We start from the raw sequence: 13,658 nt of genomic DNA, 5'->3' as shown, positions 1-13,658 counted from the left end.
ATAAAAGGAAAAAGATGATCTGGCTTATCATAAACCTGAAGACACCGTTGGTTCTGTTCAATTCTTAAATTAGACTGTTTAATTGTTATTTTCTTTGCAATTTAACAATATCTGTTTGTATTTTATATAATTATTTACAGGTATATACAAATAACTGCCTAGTATGCGCAAGAATGTTTAATATGCCTCTGGTGGTTATACAAAGTATAAATCCGGAAAGCTCTGGAAGCTTCTTTGTACTGCATTATTTGAAAAATAGTTTTCTCATTAGTTAATCAACAAATTTGAATGGATTTTTTTCTCATCTCTGCAGTATTAAAGAGCTACAACACAAAGCAGCACCATCTTAGACCTCAGATCTTAGCTTTCCCTTCACTTAGTAGACCTCTGTAACTGTTCACTTCAACTTCTTTCATCAATCAACACTTAATAAAATGACCACAAAGCAACAGGTTTTGTGCCTCTTACCCCACTTCTGAAAGAACCTTGGATTAAAATATTGAAATCCAAAACTGCTAATGACTGCAATATTGTTTACGATGTACTGCTGCAGCAGAACAACAAATTTCACAACATATGCCAATGATATTAAACCTGATTCTGATATTGCTGTCTAGGAAGTGAATCTTCTTGCAGGTTAAAATGTAAATAGATTCACAAATATCTAAAAATGCACTATGTTACACTTGATTTGAGAGTTTCACCAGCAGAGGGAGCAGGCTGTTTCCAGTCTTGTGAATGCACGTACACTCAGTACAGAGGAAGCCTGCAGTCCAATGTCAAAACTGAGATTTAGTTACTACACCTCCTTATAAATAGCATTTGCTTATGGAGTGAAACCAGATACACCTGTCAAATTATCTATATTCAATTTTTTTGTGGTAATACTACTTTGTGTTACAGGTGTGAGTTATATACACTGTGTTGTGCATTTTTTTCCTGGAAGAATGCTGTTTCGTTTGGTGATATACACGTGTACAGTTGAATGACAAACTGTAAATGAACTTACATGTGAACATACCCTATTAAGTCTTTAAATCAGCCTGATATTTCAGATAATAGATGCTTATCACTTCAATAGTTATTTACATTTTCATCAGCACAAAATGTGCTCTTTAAGCAAAGATTGCTGACAAATGAATAATACAGATGAACCTAGATAACATCCAAGCCAGGCCTCCAGTTATCTGAATGAAGAACATCGTGTTTGAAAATATCTATGTTGTGCATTTACCTTTGAGAGAAATCAACAAAGGTGTTGTCTCCATAAGCAGACGATGCATCTCCTGTAATACCTACAAGATAACACAAGGAAGCAGAAAATCTTGGGTTTCTGAACAAATTTTAAACAGACTAGCATATTTGCCATCTTTTATAAATATCATGGAAACTTAACAGCTCCATAGCCATTAAATATATTAACTGTTCTTCATATGAATGATAAATAAACATTAAAAAAATCTCGCAAATCAAAATTTGAATAAATGAGTTGATTCTCTTCACTTGCTTCATTTCTTCCATCAGATTTCACGTGGTTATGTTGCATTATTTAGAGAAACTGTACTTACACAATGATTCACATTCTAGCATTTCACAGTTCATCAACTGTCAACATTAAGCTGCCTATAGTACGTTCTTTACTAAATCTCATTTGAAAGCAAGCTGCTCAGCCGCCCTCCTACGCACAATCTGGCCAAGTATGAAATAACATTAAGAATAAATGTCAACTGAAAGATCTTAATTCTATTCTCTAATGAGCACAACACCCGCGCTATCAGCTACAGACTATCTATTGTAAGACTTAAATTCACTTAACAATAGAAACAGGTCATATTCTGGAGAGAAAATGGATGACCCAGAGATTGGCACAACCACTTTATATACTGAATTTTGCCTTTCAAGAGCAGTTAATATCCCTCAACCATTGGGCTCTTGAACCAGAGGGGGTAACTTCACACAACTTCGCTCACCCCAACACTGAACTATTCCCACAATGTATAAACCAAATTTCAAAGAGTCTCATCTCATGTTCTCAATATTTACTGTTTATTTATCAACTATTATTTTGCTTTTTTTTAAATTTACTGTGAATGCCCAAAAGAAAATGAATCTTGGGGTTATATACGGTGACATATATCTACTTTGATAAATAAATTTACTCTGAACTTGAACTAGCTTTACTTTTTCCAAAAAAAAAGGAAATGAACCTTAAAATTATTCTGCCACATCAGACACCATAATGGACAATACAGTGCACAAGGATCATTTTTGTTTAATACACAGCAAAACCCCTGAATGATTGTGAACAGCCAGGAGGTCATGGCCCACAATGGAAGGGAAAGGGATAAGATCTTGTATGCAGACATTAGCATGGTAGGAAAGAGCAATCCCATGATTACTCACAGTGACACATGTTGTCAGTATAGAAATACAAGGAATGAGCAGATGAAGAGATGGTGGAGAGGTCTTTATATCACGAAGATAATCTCCTGCTAATGAATATTGATGTGATCATGATGCTGCCCCCCCAACGTTTATAACCTCACCATCTCAAACTGACCCTGACCCTTCAGTGAAGCTGTCAGGGTGTCGGGGCCGGAGGCGAGGGATGTTCAGTTCACTGCTCCAAGAGGCCTCCTTGACCTTGTGCTGAACTGAGACTGTAGCCTGCAACTAATGGGCTCTTGGATCAGCTGCAGATGTGACCGACTTCATGGCTGTGTACTCACTTCTGTGAACTTCAGTCCTGAATGCTCTTTGCTTACTTTTGTTGTTTGCAAGATTTGTTTTTTTTTTCCCTTTTGCATACTGGGTGTTTGATGGTTTTTTTTTTATTAAATGGGTTCTATTGGGTATTTTTGTTTTGTGGCTGTCTGTAAGGAGACAAACGTCAAGGTTATATATAGTAAACAGTGCCTATAAAAAGTATTCACCATCCCTTGGAATTTTCATATTTTGTTGTTTTACAACAGTGAATCACAGTGGATTTAATTTGGCTTTTTTTTGGACACTGATCAACAGAAAAAGACTCTTTCATGTCAAAGTGAAAACACATCTCTACAAAGTGATCTAAATTAATTACAAATATAAAACACAAAATAATTGATTGCATAATTATTCGCTCCCTTCATCAGCATTTAGTAGACACACCTTTGGCAGCAATTACAGCCAATGAGTGTGTGAATAGGTCTCTACCAGCTTTGCACATCTGGTCACTACAATTTTTCCCCGTTCTTCTTTACAAAACTGCTCAAGCTCTGTCAGATTGCATGGGGATTATGAGTGACCAGCCCTTTTCAAGTCCAGGCACAAATTCTCAATTGGATAGAGGTCTGGATTCCAAGTTGGCCACTCAGGCGCATTCACTTTGTTATTTTTAAGCCATTTCTGTGTAACTTTGGCTTTGTGCTTGAGGTTGTTGTCTTGCTGAAAGACAAATCTTCTCGCAAGTTGCAGTTCTCTTGCAGACTGCATCAGGTTTTCCTCCAAGATTTCCCTGTATTTTGCTGCATTCATTTTACCCTCTACATTCACAAGCTTTCCAGGACTTGCTACAGTGAAGCATCCCCATAGCAAGATGCAGCCACCACTATGCTACACAGTAGGGATGGTGTGTTTTTGATGATGTGCGGCGTTTGGCTTACACCAAACATAGCATTTAGTCTGATGGTCAAAAAGCTCAATTTGAGATTCATCAGATCATAGAACCTTCTTCCAGCTGACTTCAGAGTCTTCCAAAAGCCTTCTGGCAAGCTCTAGCCGAGATTTCACACGAGTTTTTTTTCCCCTCCAACACTGGCGTTCCCTTTGCCACTCTCCCATAAAGTTGTGACTAGTGAAACAGACAGGTGCAGTAGTTCTGTTTCTAAATCTCTTCCATCTCAGTCACTGAAGCTTGTAACTCCTCCAGAGTTGTCATTGGTCTGTTGGTGGCTTCCCTCACGAGTCCCCTTCTTCCATGGTCACTCAGTTTTTGAGTACGGCCTGCTCCAGGCAGATTTACAGCTCTGCCATATTCTTTCCATTTTTTGATGATTGACTTAACTGTACTCCAAGAGATATTCAGGGACTTGGAAATTTTGTATCCATTTCCTGACTTGTGCTTTTCAATAACCTTTTAGCGGGGTTGATTGCAGTGTTTTTTTTTCGTCTTTGTGACGTAGCTTTTGCCAGGATACTGACTCATCAGCAGTTGGACCTTCCAGATACAGGTGTACTTTTAATACAATCAATTGTAACACCTTGACTGCACACAGGTCTCTAAAAACAGATCTTCATTTAATTAGTTATGTGACTTCTAAAACCAATTGGCTGCACCAGTAATAATTTGGTGTGTCACTGTAAAGGGGGATGAATACTTACGCAATCAATTACCTTGTCTTTTATATTTGTAATTAAATTAGATCACTTTGTAGAGATGTTTTCACTTTGACACAAAAGTCTTTCTGTTGATCAGTGTCAAAAAAGCCAAACTAAATCCACTGTGATTCAATATTGTAAAACAATAAAACATGAAAGTTTCCAGGGGGTGGGGGGGTGACTACTTCCCATAGGCACTAAACATACTTTGATAATAAATATACTTTGAACTTTCAGTGTCAGTAGTCAAAGCAATTAGCAGGAAAACATGAAGCCCAAGACAGATTTTAATACAGTGGGAGATGGAAATATCATAGAATTTGAAATTTCTTTTGTATTCTTTATAATAAGAATTTTGCCTGCCAGCTTACCACCATCAAGCTTGCTCTCTAGCTTTTCTACCAGCTGCAAACTCTGGTTTAGCTGATCACGGAAGGCTTCCCCAACGTAATAGTCAACATCGCTGGCCTGCAACAGCTGCTCAAAGGCCTTAGTTAGATCCACAAGGGACTGGTGATGTAAGGAGAAGATGTTGCGATTTTCTTTAATTTGCTGTCGGAGATGTGAGAGCTCTCTTGCTTGCAACTGTACCAGTGAATCGTACCTTAGTAAAAACAAAGGGAAGTGTGTCATGACCCAAAAACTAAGTACACAATGCAAATGGTGTGGGATTGATAGAGCAAAACATGGAATAAATTTATTAAAACAAACTTAAGAACTTTCTTGCATACTGGGTTTTGTTGTTTGGAAAGGTGAAATTTAAAATGAGAAACAGACCTTCATGAGGTGTGTGTTGCTGCTTGACTTACTGAGTTATCATGGCTGTGCTATTTACTGCACAGATTATTTTAAAGGTATCAATCATTAAGTCGAAAGTAGGACCTATATTTTCATTGTGTTGATGAACAATGGATCAAACTTTACATTTGACCACCAAAATTATTGCAAGTTCTGCTTCATTGATACAAAAAAGGGAAGTTATGCTCACCTGCAGAAATCACTTTTCTATATAAAACAAAGGCTTGAATGGTGATTTCAGCACTGAAACAGTCCCTTTGGCCCAGCTATTCCATGCTGACTACTGTGCCCACCAAGATAACCACATTTGACTGCGTTTTGCCCATATCCCTCTAAACCTTTCTTATCCATATACTTAACAAAAAGTCCTGTAAGTGTTGTTCGGACCCTACCTCAAACTCCTGGTTTGGCCATATACTCTGAGTGAAGAAGTTACCCAGGTCAAGAACCAACAAGCACTCCATATACATTAACTCTTTCTTCATGGGATCATTTTTGCTAACCCCCTCCTGACCCTTTCCAATGTCAGCACATCCTTTCTTACAAATGGGCCCAAAACTGCTTTATAATCCTACCTGAGCTCTCAGATCTTCTTCTGCTCTCTTAAATTTAAACAATCTCCCTCAAAAGATAATTGGCAGATCAGCTTTTTGAACTACACTCCTAAACTGTGAAACACAATAAAACTTAAGAGATTGACAATTTTAAACTCCAGCTCAGAACCTTTTTATTTAACCTTGCTTTTAAATAACTTTTTTGAATTTTACTTTCATGCTTATATTTATTTTTTATTTTATTTTTATATTTGTACTTTTATTCCACTGTAAAGCACTTTGAACTATATCATCTGTAGGAAAAGCACTCTTTAATAAAGTTATTATTTTATTATAGTATTTTTCTCAGCTCAAGCTGGTAAAACCTGAGATAAGGGTTTAGCCAAGCACACTCATTTCTAGGAACCTTCATGCTAAGAACTTTTGGACTTTTCTAGCGGTGTTTAGTATTGAGATTTTCTGAAGATTTACAAAAATATTGCTGTGTAGCCCTCATTGTTTAATGCTATTGTGCAGTGTCTCTGGGATGATACCAGTTGCAGATATTACTATTGGGACAATATATACCCTGCTCATTTTCCAAAGTTTTTCAACTTCCTATTTTAATTCAGCATATTTCTGGTATTTTTCACTTACTAATTTCTGTATGTTGTGTGTGTTTGGAATGGCTATATCTATCAAGTTGTTCTTGCTTATTAATTTTGTAATATTATATCCAGATGGTTATTATGGATTGTCGCATCTGTAACAATGGATCGGTCGGAATACAAACTGGATCAGGCTTGTATTTAGATTAAGCTATGGTGTCTTTTATGAGTTTGTATTTTAAAGCTGGAATTTGGCTAATGATGAAAGGTGAATAATAATAATAACTATTAATATTACTACAACGAGTACTGCTCTTAACATAATAAAGGAATTTACTTTTGAGCTGGTAACGCTGGTGGCAATTTGCTTTGAAGTTGATCATGCAGCTCCTCGTTCCGTGCATTCTCTTTCTGTAACTGATTTTCCAGTTGCTCTATTTGTTCCTTTAACTTCTGTACCAGCTGTCCATCCTGACAATAAACAGACATCAGCCAGTCCCCTTTCTCATGCTGGCTTCCGAAATCCACGCTCTGTGATCTGGATGCACAATTGGAAAGACCGCCAATCTGCTGGCTGGTTTGAACAGCTAGATCGGAAGACTGGATAGAATGTCTTCTGTGGCTGTAATTGTTGTCATTATCTTTCGGGAAGCTTTCCAGAGAGTGTCTATCATATGAATTTCGAGTTGGAGTCTGGTGACTTTGGTCTGAAATGGTCAACTGGTCACTGGACAGAGAGTTCTTGCGCACACGTGTCTGCAGGTGGTGAAGTACTTTCCGATACTTCTCAATCTGAGCCTTTAGTTCACCAATCTGAAGTTTGAGTTCATTGGCATCATCTGTTTGTCCATAATCATAGAAAACATCAAGATTCTTCAAGCTGATTTTGGGTGAAATCAAACTTGGTGAACTTGGGTATGAAGTTGACGAATTTGTGTCCAGGTTTTCCATGGAGAAAAAGCGACGGCTTAGTTTATGCAGGGTAGGAACGACCGAGTCACTGTAGCAATGGGCAGGTAAATGCCTGCCTGTGTCTGCAGTAAAATATTCCAATAGTAAAAATTCAATAGTTGCATCTCTTTTATCTTATTCTTGGGGTGTGAAATAGGAATCAAATGTTAGACTTTCCTTATCTATCCAAAAGTTATATAGACACTCCCAAACCGAAACAAGACCACAAAATGCACAAACGTAATTAACAAAACATGCAATTAATTCACACAGACACAAATACAAGAGATTCTGCAGATACTGGAAATCCAGAGCAACATACACAAAATGCTAGAGGAACTCAACAGCTCAGGCAGCATCTATGGAAATGAATAAACAGTCAACATTTCAGGTCGAGCCCCTTCATCAGGACTGGAAAGGAAAACGGAAGATGCCGGAATAAGAAAGCGGAAGGGAGGGGGGGCAGGACAGACTAGAAGGTGATAGGTGAAGGGGATGAAGTAAGAAGCTGGGAGGTGAAGTATGGAAAATGTAAAGGGCTGGAGAAGAAGGAACCTGAACGAGAGGAGAGCGGACCATGGGAGAAGGGGAAGAGGAGAAGGAGCACCAGCGGGAGGTTATAAGCAGGTGAGAAGAGGTAAGAAGTCAGAGAGAGGAATTAAAGGAGAAGGAAAAAGGAGGGAATAAAATTACAAGGTGTTGGAGAAATTGATGTTCATGCCATCAGGTTGGAGGCTACCTCAACGGAATATGAGGTGTTGATCCTCTAACCTAAGAGTGGCCTCATTGTGGCAGAAAAGAAGGCTATGGATCAACAAGTCAGAACGAGAGAGGATATAAACGGTTGGTCACTGGAAAATCCCACTTTTTTGTAGACAGACAAGCAGATAGTTTGCCATGCTCATTAATTATTTTGAAGCTCAATAACTCACAACGTAATGATGATTTGTGGTACCTGTGAAATGAAGCTGACAGTTCGTTAGCCCCATTTCCCATCAGCAGTAAGCAGGTTAACAAAGTTGGGAGTTCAACCTTCTGGATGATCAGGTACTTGTTAATCTGGCAGTTCCTCAGATTTGGGACTTTGCAAATTACTATCTTTAAGCTAAAAGTAATTAATAAGCACAGCATTTTAGCAGTGAAGGGTGTTGACAGTTACAGCATGCAGATTCTCAAAAGATAAAGTGGTTTTTTCTCTCATGCTTCCTGTGTAGTACTCAGGGGTCACAACATCTACCTGGGCTACTGCTCTCATCCCTGTCCGCATCACTTTTTCCACAGGTTTCATAACCAAGGTCCTGCAAGTCCACTTGGACCTCCTTATCATCTTGTTTCAAAGATGATTCAGCTACAGAAAAATAAAGGACAAATGCAAAGTCGTAACAAAGCAGAAGAAAGCAGAACATCAAAAGCATTGTCGCTGTGTTCAAAATTCCGGAAGCAAGCCTTAAAAACAAAAAGCAACAAGACAACATTTTCATTATTGTACACATTATATATGTTCAACAGAAGAACACCATCCAAATAAAGCAAATAGGATTGGTCAGTCATATGCAAGAAACAAGAAGGAAACACTTAAACACAAGAGATTCTACAGATGCTGGAAATCCAGAGCAACAGACAAAATGCTGGAGAAACTCAGGTCAGGCGACATCTATGGAAATGAATAAACAGTTGACATTTCAGGCCGAAACCCTTCATCAGGACTAAAAAGGAAGGGGAGCAAAACCCAGAATAAGAAGGTGGGGTAAGAGGAAGGGGTACAAGCTGGAAGGTGATAAGTGAAGCCAGGTGAGGGGGAAGGAAGCTCAGCTTCTCACTTCATCTCCTCTTTCCCTGTTCACACACCTTCCCCCTCACCTGGCTTCACCTATTACTTTCTAGCTTGTACACCTATCCCTCTCCTCACAATCTTACTCTGGCTCCTTAGCCCTTCCTTTCCAGTCCTGATGAAGGGCCTTGCCTTGAAATGCCTCTTCTTCTTTCCATAGATGCTGCCTGACCTGCCCAGTTCCTCCAGCATTTTGTGAAGAAACACTTTAAACACAAAATCAAAAGATAACTGTACTTTTGGGAATGGCAGATCCTATTTTAAAATCAAATTTTCTGTTGGCCCAGGATATAATTACCTGTTTTACATGACCAATTTGTATTCCAGCAAATACTGGAGAAATCGGCATGGGATAGTGAGTGGCTAGTATATTGTACCATTAACATTGACAGCGTTTGGCATTAGTCATAGAAAAATGCAGCACAGAAGCAGGCTCTTCAGCATATCACGTCCATGCCAAACCATTTCAACTGCCTCAGCCCAACAACCTGCGCTGGGACCATAGCCCTCCATACACTTACTATCCAAACTTCCCTTAAATGTTGCAATCAAGCTCACGTACACCACTTGCAGTGGCAGCTCGTTCTACACTCTCATCACTCTCTGAGTGAAGAAGGTTCCCCTCATGTTCCCATTAACTTTTCACCTTTAACCCATGATCTCTAGTTGTAGTCCCATACAACCTCAGTGGAAAAAGCCCGTTTTGAATAAATTATTTTATTTAAAAGCAGGCTAAAATATTTCCTTAATTCAAATGGCAGGATCTCAAGCAATTTACAAAAGCCATTATTTATTTCAATCCTGTGTCATCAACAAAACTTCTAAGTCATACTTGAAATAAAATTTTTTTAAAATGCTCTCAGATTTGAATTCTCTAATGCAAATAAAAGTTCTGCCAAACTAAACCAGCAGTCTGTAGTCATTTCAATAGTCTGTGGAAATCTGGCAACAAGCTGTCAAGAATCAGAACTGTACAATTGTGTGACCCTCTTTAAAAACTTACTTCACCCCATGCAGTAACACTAGTGCTACACCCTAGAGTAAGCTTGCTTGCGACTATAAAGCCCCAATGTAGAAGTAAGAGAAAAATCAAAAATACTGCTGTAACAGAAAATATAATTGAAAATGGAACATTTAACTAAAGACCATAAAACACAGGAGCAGAATCAGGCCATTCAGCCCATCGAGTCTGTCCTGCCATTCCATCAATGCTGATTTATTATCTCTCTCAACCCCATTCTCCTGCCTTCTCCCTGAAACCTTTGACATCCTGACTAATCAAGAACTTATCAACCTCCACTTTAAATATACCCAATGACTTGGCTTCTGCAATCATCTGTGACAACAAATTCTACAAATTCGCCAACCTCTGGTGAAAGAAATTCCTCATCCCTGTTCTAAATGGACGCCCCTCTTTTCTGAGGCTGTGCCCACTGGTCCTAAACTCCCCCAGTATAGGAACAATCCTCTCCACATGCACTCTGTATAAGCTTAACAATATTCGATAGGTTTTAGTGAGATCACCCCCTCATTCTTCTAAGCCCCAGATGAGCAGACCTGTCATACAACAAAGGGAAGACACTGTCCTGTAAATATTTAATTGTTCCAAAATGTTGAACAATGTTATTGAACAACCAAATACTGTTTAATTGCTTACCAAGGATAGGAGTACAATAAGGCCTTAACTTCTCTGTCTGGCTGACAAGCGTCGTCTCATCTACAGAGAGTTTACTCTGCACTTGTTCATCCTTCACTGCTGCCCTCAGCTGATCAACTTGTTGATGGTCAGATGGGAAATCCTGGCCAGAGGTGGCAGTATTAACACTGTTGATCGATCTTGATTGTTTCAGTGGGACAGGGAGACGAGACCTGGTACTGATCTGAATAAAACAAATGGAATAAAAAGTCTTAACTATGAAAAAGGGAAAACAATAGTTCAAAAACAAAAACAAAATTCCAGAACAATTCAGCACAAAATACTGGAGGACCTAAGCAGGCCAGGCTACATTGAATTGAATTGAATGATCTTTATTGTCATTATACGTTTTTACAATGAAACTCTGTTTGGCTTCCTCTCAGGCAATTAAGTAAAGCGGTAGATAAAAACAAGACAGTAATAGAAAAACAGTACATCTATGGTGAGGAATAACAGACTGTATATTCCCCTCCATAGATGCTGCCTGACCTGTTGAGATCCTCCAGCATTTCGTATGTGTTGTGCTGTAACAATTGAGGTGTTCAGGAACATTGGTGTGGAGGGAAACAGATCAAAGGCCTTCCAGGGCTTTTGGGGGGGCGGGGGCGGGAGGAGAGGGAAAAGAAAATTCAGACGAACTGGCACAAATGCTACTTAGGTGAACCAAGAACGATGAATGAGGAAGTACCATAAGAGGAGGGGTGGTTGGTGGAGATGGAAGAACAGAATGGAGTTACAGAGGGAATAGCTCCTGCAGATTGCTGAAAGGGGGGGAAGGGGTAGAGCAACACTGAAAAAAAAGGAAAAAGCCAAAAATAAGGTGTGGGGAGGGGAAGTAGTACAAAGTGGCAGGAGATAGGCAAGACCAGGTGAGGCTAACTCCTTCTTATTTCCAGTTCTGATGAATGGGTCTTGGCATGAAACATCCTCTCTATAGATGTTGTCTGATCTGAGTTCCTCCAGCATTCTATGTTTGCTGCTTTGGATTTCCAGCATTTGCAGAATCTTGGTGGAACATCCTGAATTTGTACATGCACACCTCTCAAGACAGAGAGCAACAATGAATTACTGCTTCAGTTCGAATAACAACTCCGCACTGATGAATGCTCAAACTCGCATTCCAAACAGCAAGTGTTGAATCTACATAGCTGAATTCCAGGCTCCACGAGAATAGCATCCCATGTCGTGAAGGAAACATCATTCGGCAAATGGGAAAGTTGCCAAAGTTGCTAGGCAACAAAGATCAAGGTAAATAACAGGTTACTTCTTATTGACTCTCAATTAGGTGTGAATTCTGTTAGCACATTACAGGCCAAGGTATGGTCAATTACGGAAGAAGTGCTTTCCAATCAACATCAGCTGCCTCACTGATGAATCATGCCAAAGAATCTTAAGTGGAGGTAAACCACCTTTTTAAAAAACCTCTAACTAGTTATTTAATAAAAGACACAAAGTACATCAAAAATTTCACTTCTTGCTGGTGCATTTGAACAAGTGCCCAACATTGCTCTCTCTTACACTTGTGTACTGGAAATGACATTAAACAATCTTCAATTTTGAGTCATGAGGTACTGAGGTGTGGTTTCAGAGTAAAGTCTGCTGCTGATTTCATATGCTGGAAGGCCCTTAAAAAGGAAAAGAACAAAAATCGATCGTACTACCCATGAGAAATGCATAACTAAGAGACCATTTAGATACCTGCTTAGTGTTCTTTGCCTTGTAATTTTTAATGTTCAAAGGATGCGACTGTGTCAATTTCGATTCCTGGTGGTCTTTACCCACTTCTGTCTGCATTTCCTTTGTTCTCCTTTGATTGGCAGCTTCGAGATGCTCCTTCAAGTATTCCATTTCCTTTGCCATGCTTACTATCGAGTCAGGGTTGAAACGTACACCCTCGCCAGAGGAGTTGAGCTCTATCTGCTGTTTAAGGAGGTCATGCACCTTCCTCTGTTTCTTCAATTTGATTTTTAACCTCAAAACAGATTTTCTTAGGCCTCCTTTGCTCTCCTCATCCACTTCTTCCTCACCTTCATTCTCACTTACTGACAAGCTCTCTCCAAGTTGATTGTGCAGTTGTGTTATTTCTTCTCTCAATTTCGTTATTTCATTTCTGCGAGTTTAATAAAATTAATGTTAGTGACTTGTTTAATTATTCTTATTTTATGCAAACAATACTGGGAAATCAATTCACAAAATACATACAGCATTCTTACAGGTCACGTAATATAAAACCAGAATTAAATTCTAAATTACGAGTATAGATGCATAAATCAGTATCAGATGTTCAAAGATATTTTCTTACAAAAACTGTATTAATATATTAATGTAATGTATTAACTGTAAAACTGTATTAATCGACTCACTGATGTCAAGAATAATGAATGCAGGGGCAGAAATTCATTTCCGGTTGCTGACACATGTACTGAAGGATGATTAGTGCAACACTCTACAGCGCCAGCAATCAGGGCCCAATTTCCGCTACTGTCTGCAAGAAGTTTGTACATTCTCCCCATGACTGCGTGGATTTCCTCTGGGTGATCCAGTTTCCTCCCACATTCCAAAGACTTGAGGGTTAGCGTTATTAAGTTGTGGGCATGCTAAGTTGGTGCCGGAAGCGTGGCAAAACTTGCAGACTACCCCAGAACATTCTTAGACTGTGTTGGTCAGTGACGCAAAGTGATGCATTTCACTAAGTTTCAATGTACATGTGACAAATGAAACTAACCAAATAAAACTAATCTTATAATCTGATCTCTTATACACACAGTTTCCTCAGGATCAAAGGCACCAAATCAATCCACTGTATTCAGTGCTAGAGGCCGAAGCATGGCTACATGACAGGGCCAGTAAGACTGGCCAGATATACCGAGCTTGATTCAGAT

The 13,658-nt window shown here is 39.0% G+C and overlaps 1 protein-coding gene across 8 annotated transcripts in view; it reads right to left on the bottom strand.

Annotated features, from left to right (window-relative positions):
- Positions 1-13,658, bottom strand: part of cdk5rap2 (CDK5 regulatory subunit associated protein 2) — a 185,969-nt gene that overhangs the window by 57,957 nt on the left and 114,354 nt on the right. For 7 of the 8 annotated variants that reach the window (XM_072240352.1, XM_072240353.1, XM_072240354.1 and 4 more), the window contains 6 exons: positions 12,475-12,886; positions 10,738-10,960; positions 8,487-8,597; positions 6,636-7,332; positions 4,731-4,963; positions 1,235-1,295 (listed from right to left, as the gene is read on the bottom strand). In XM_072240352.1, the coding sequence (XP_072096453.1) occupies positions 1,235-1,295; positions 4,731-4,963; positions 6,636-7,332; positions 8,487-8,597; positions 10,738-10,960; positions 12,475-12,886 (1,737 nt within the window). The remainder of the gene's footprint in view (positions 1-1,234; positions 1,296-4,730; positions 4,964-6,635; positions 7,333-8,486; positions 8,598-10,737; positions 10,961-12,474; positions 12,887-13,658) is intronic. The other variant, XM_072240349.1, reaches the window with a different exon arrangement.

Source organism: Mobula birostris, chromosome 22 (assembly GCF_030028105.1).
Source record: "Mobula birostris isolate sMobBir1 chromosome 22, sMobBir1.hap1, whole genome shotgun sequence".
In the NCBI taxonomy this organism is placed as follows: Eukaryota; Metazoa; Chordata; class Chondrichthyes; order Myliobatiformes; family Myliobatidae; genus Mobula; species Mobula birostris.
The sequence above is the reverse complement of the archived record's forward strand: the minus strand, read 5'-3'. Positions and strand labels throughout refer to the sequence as shown.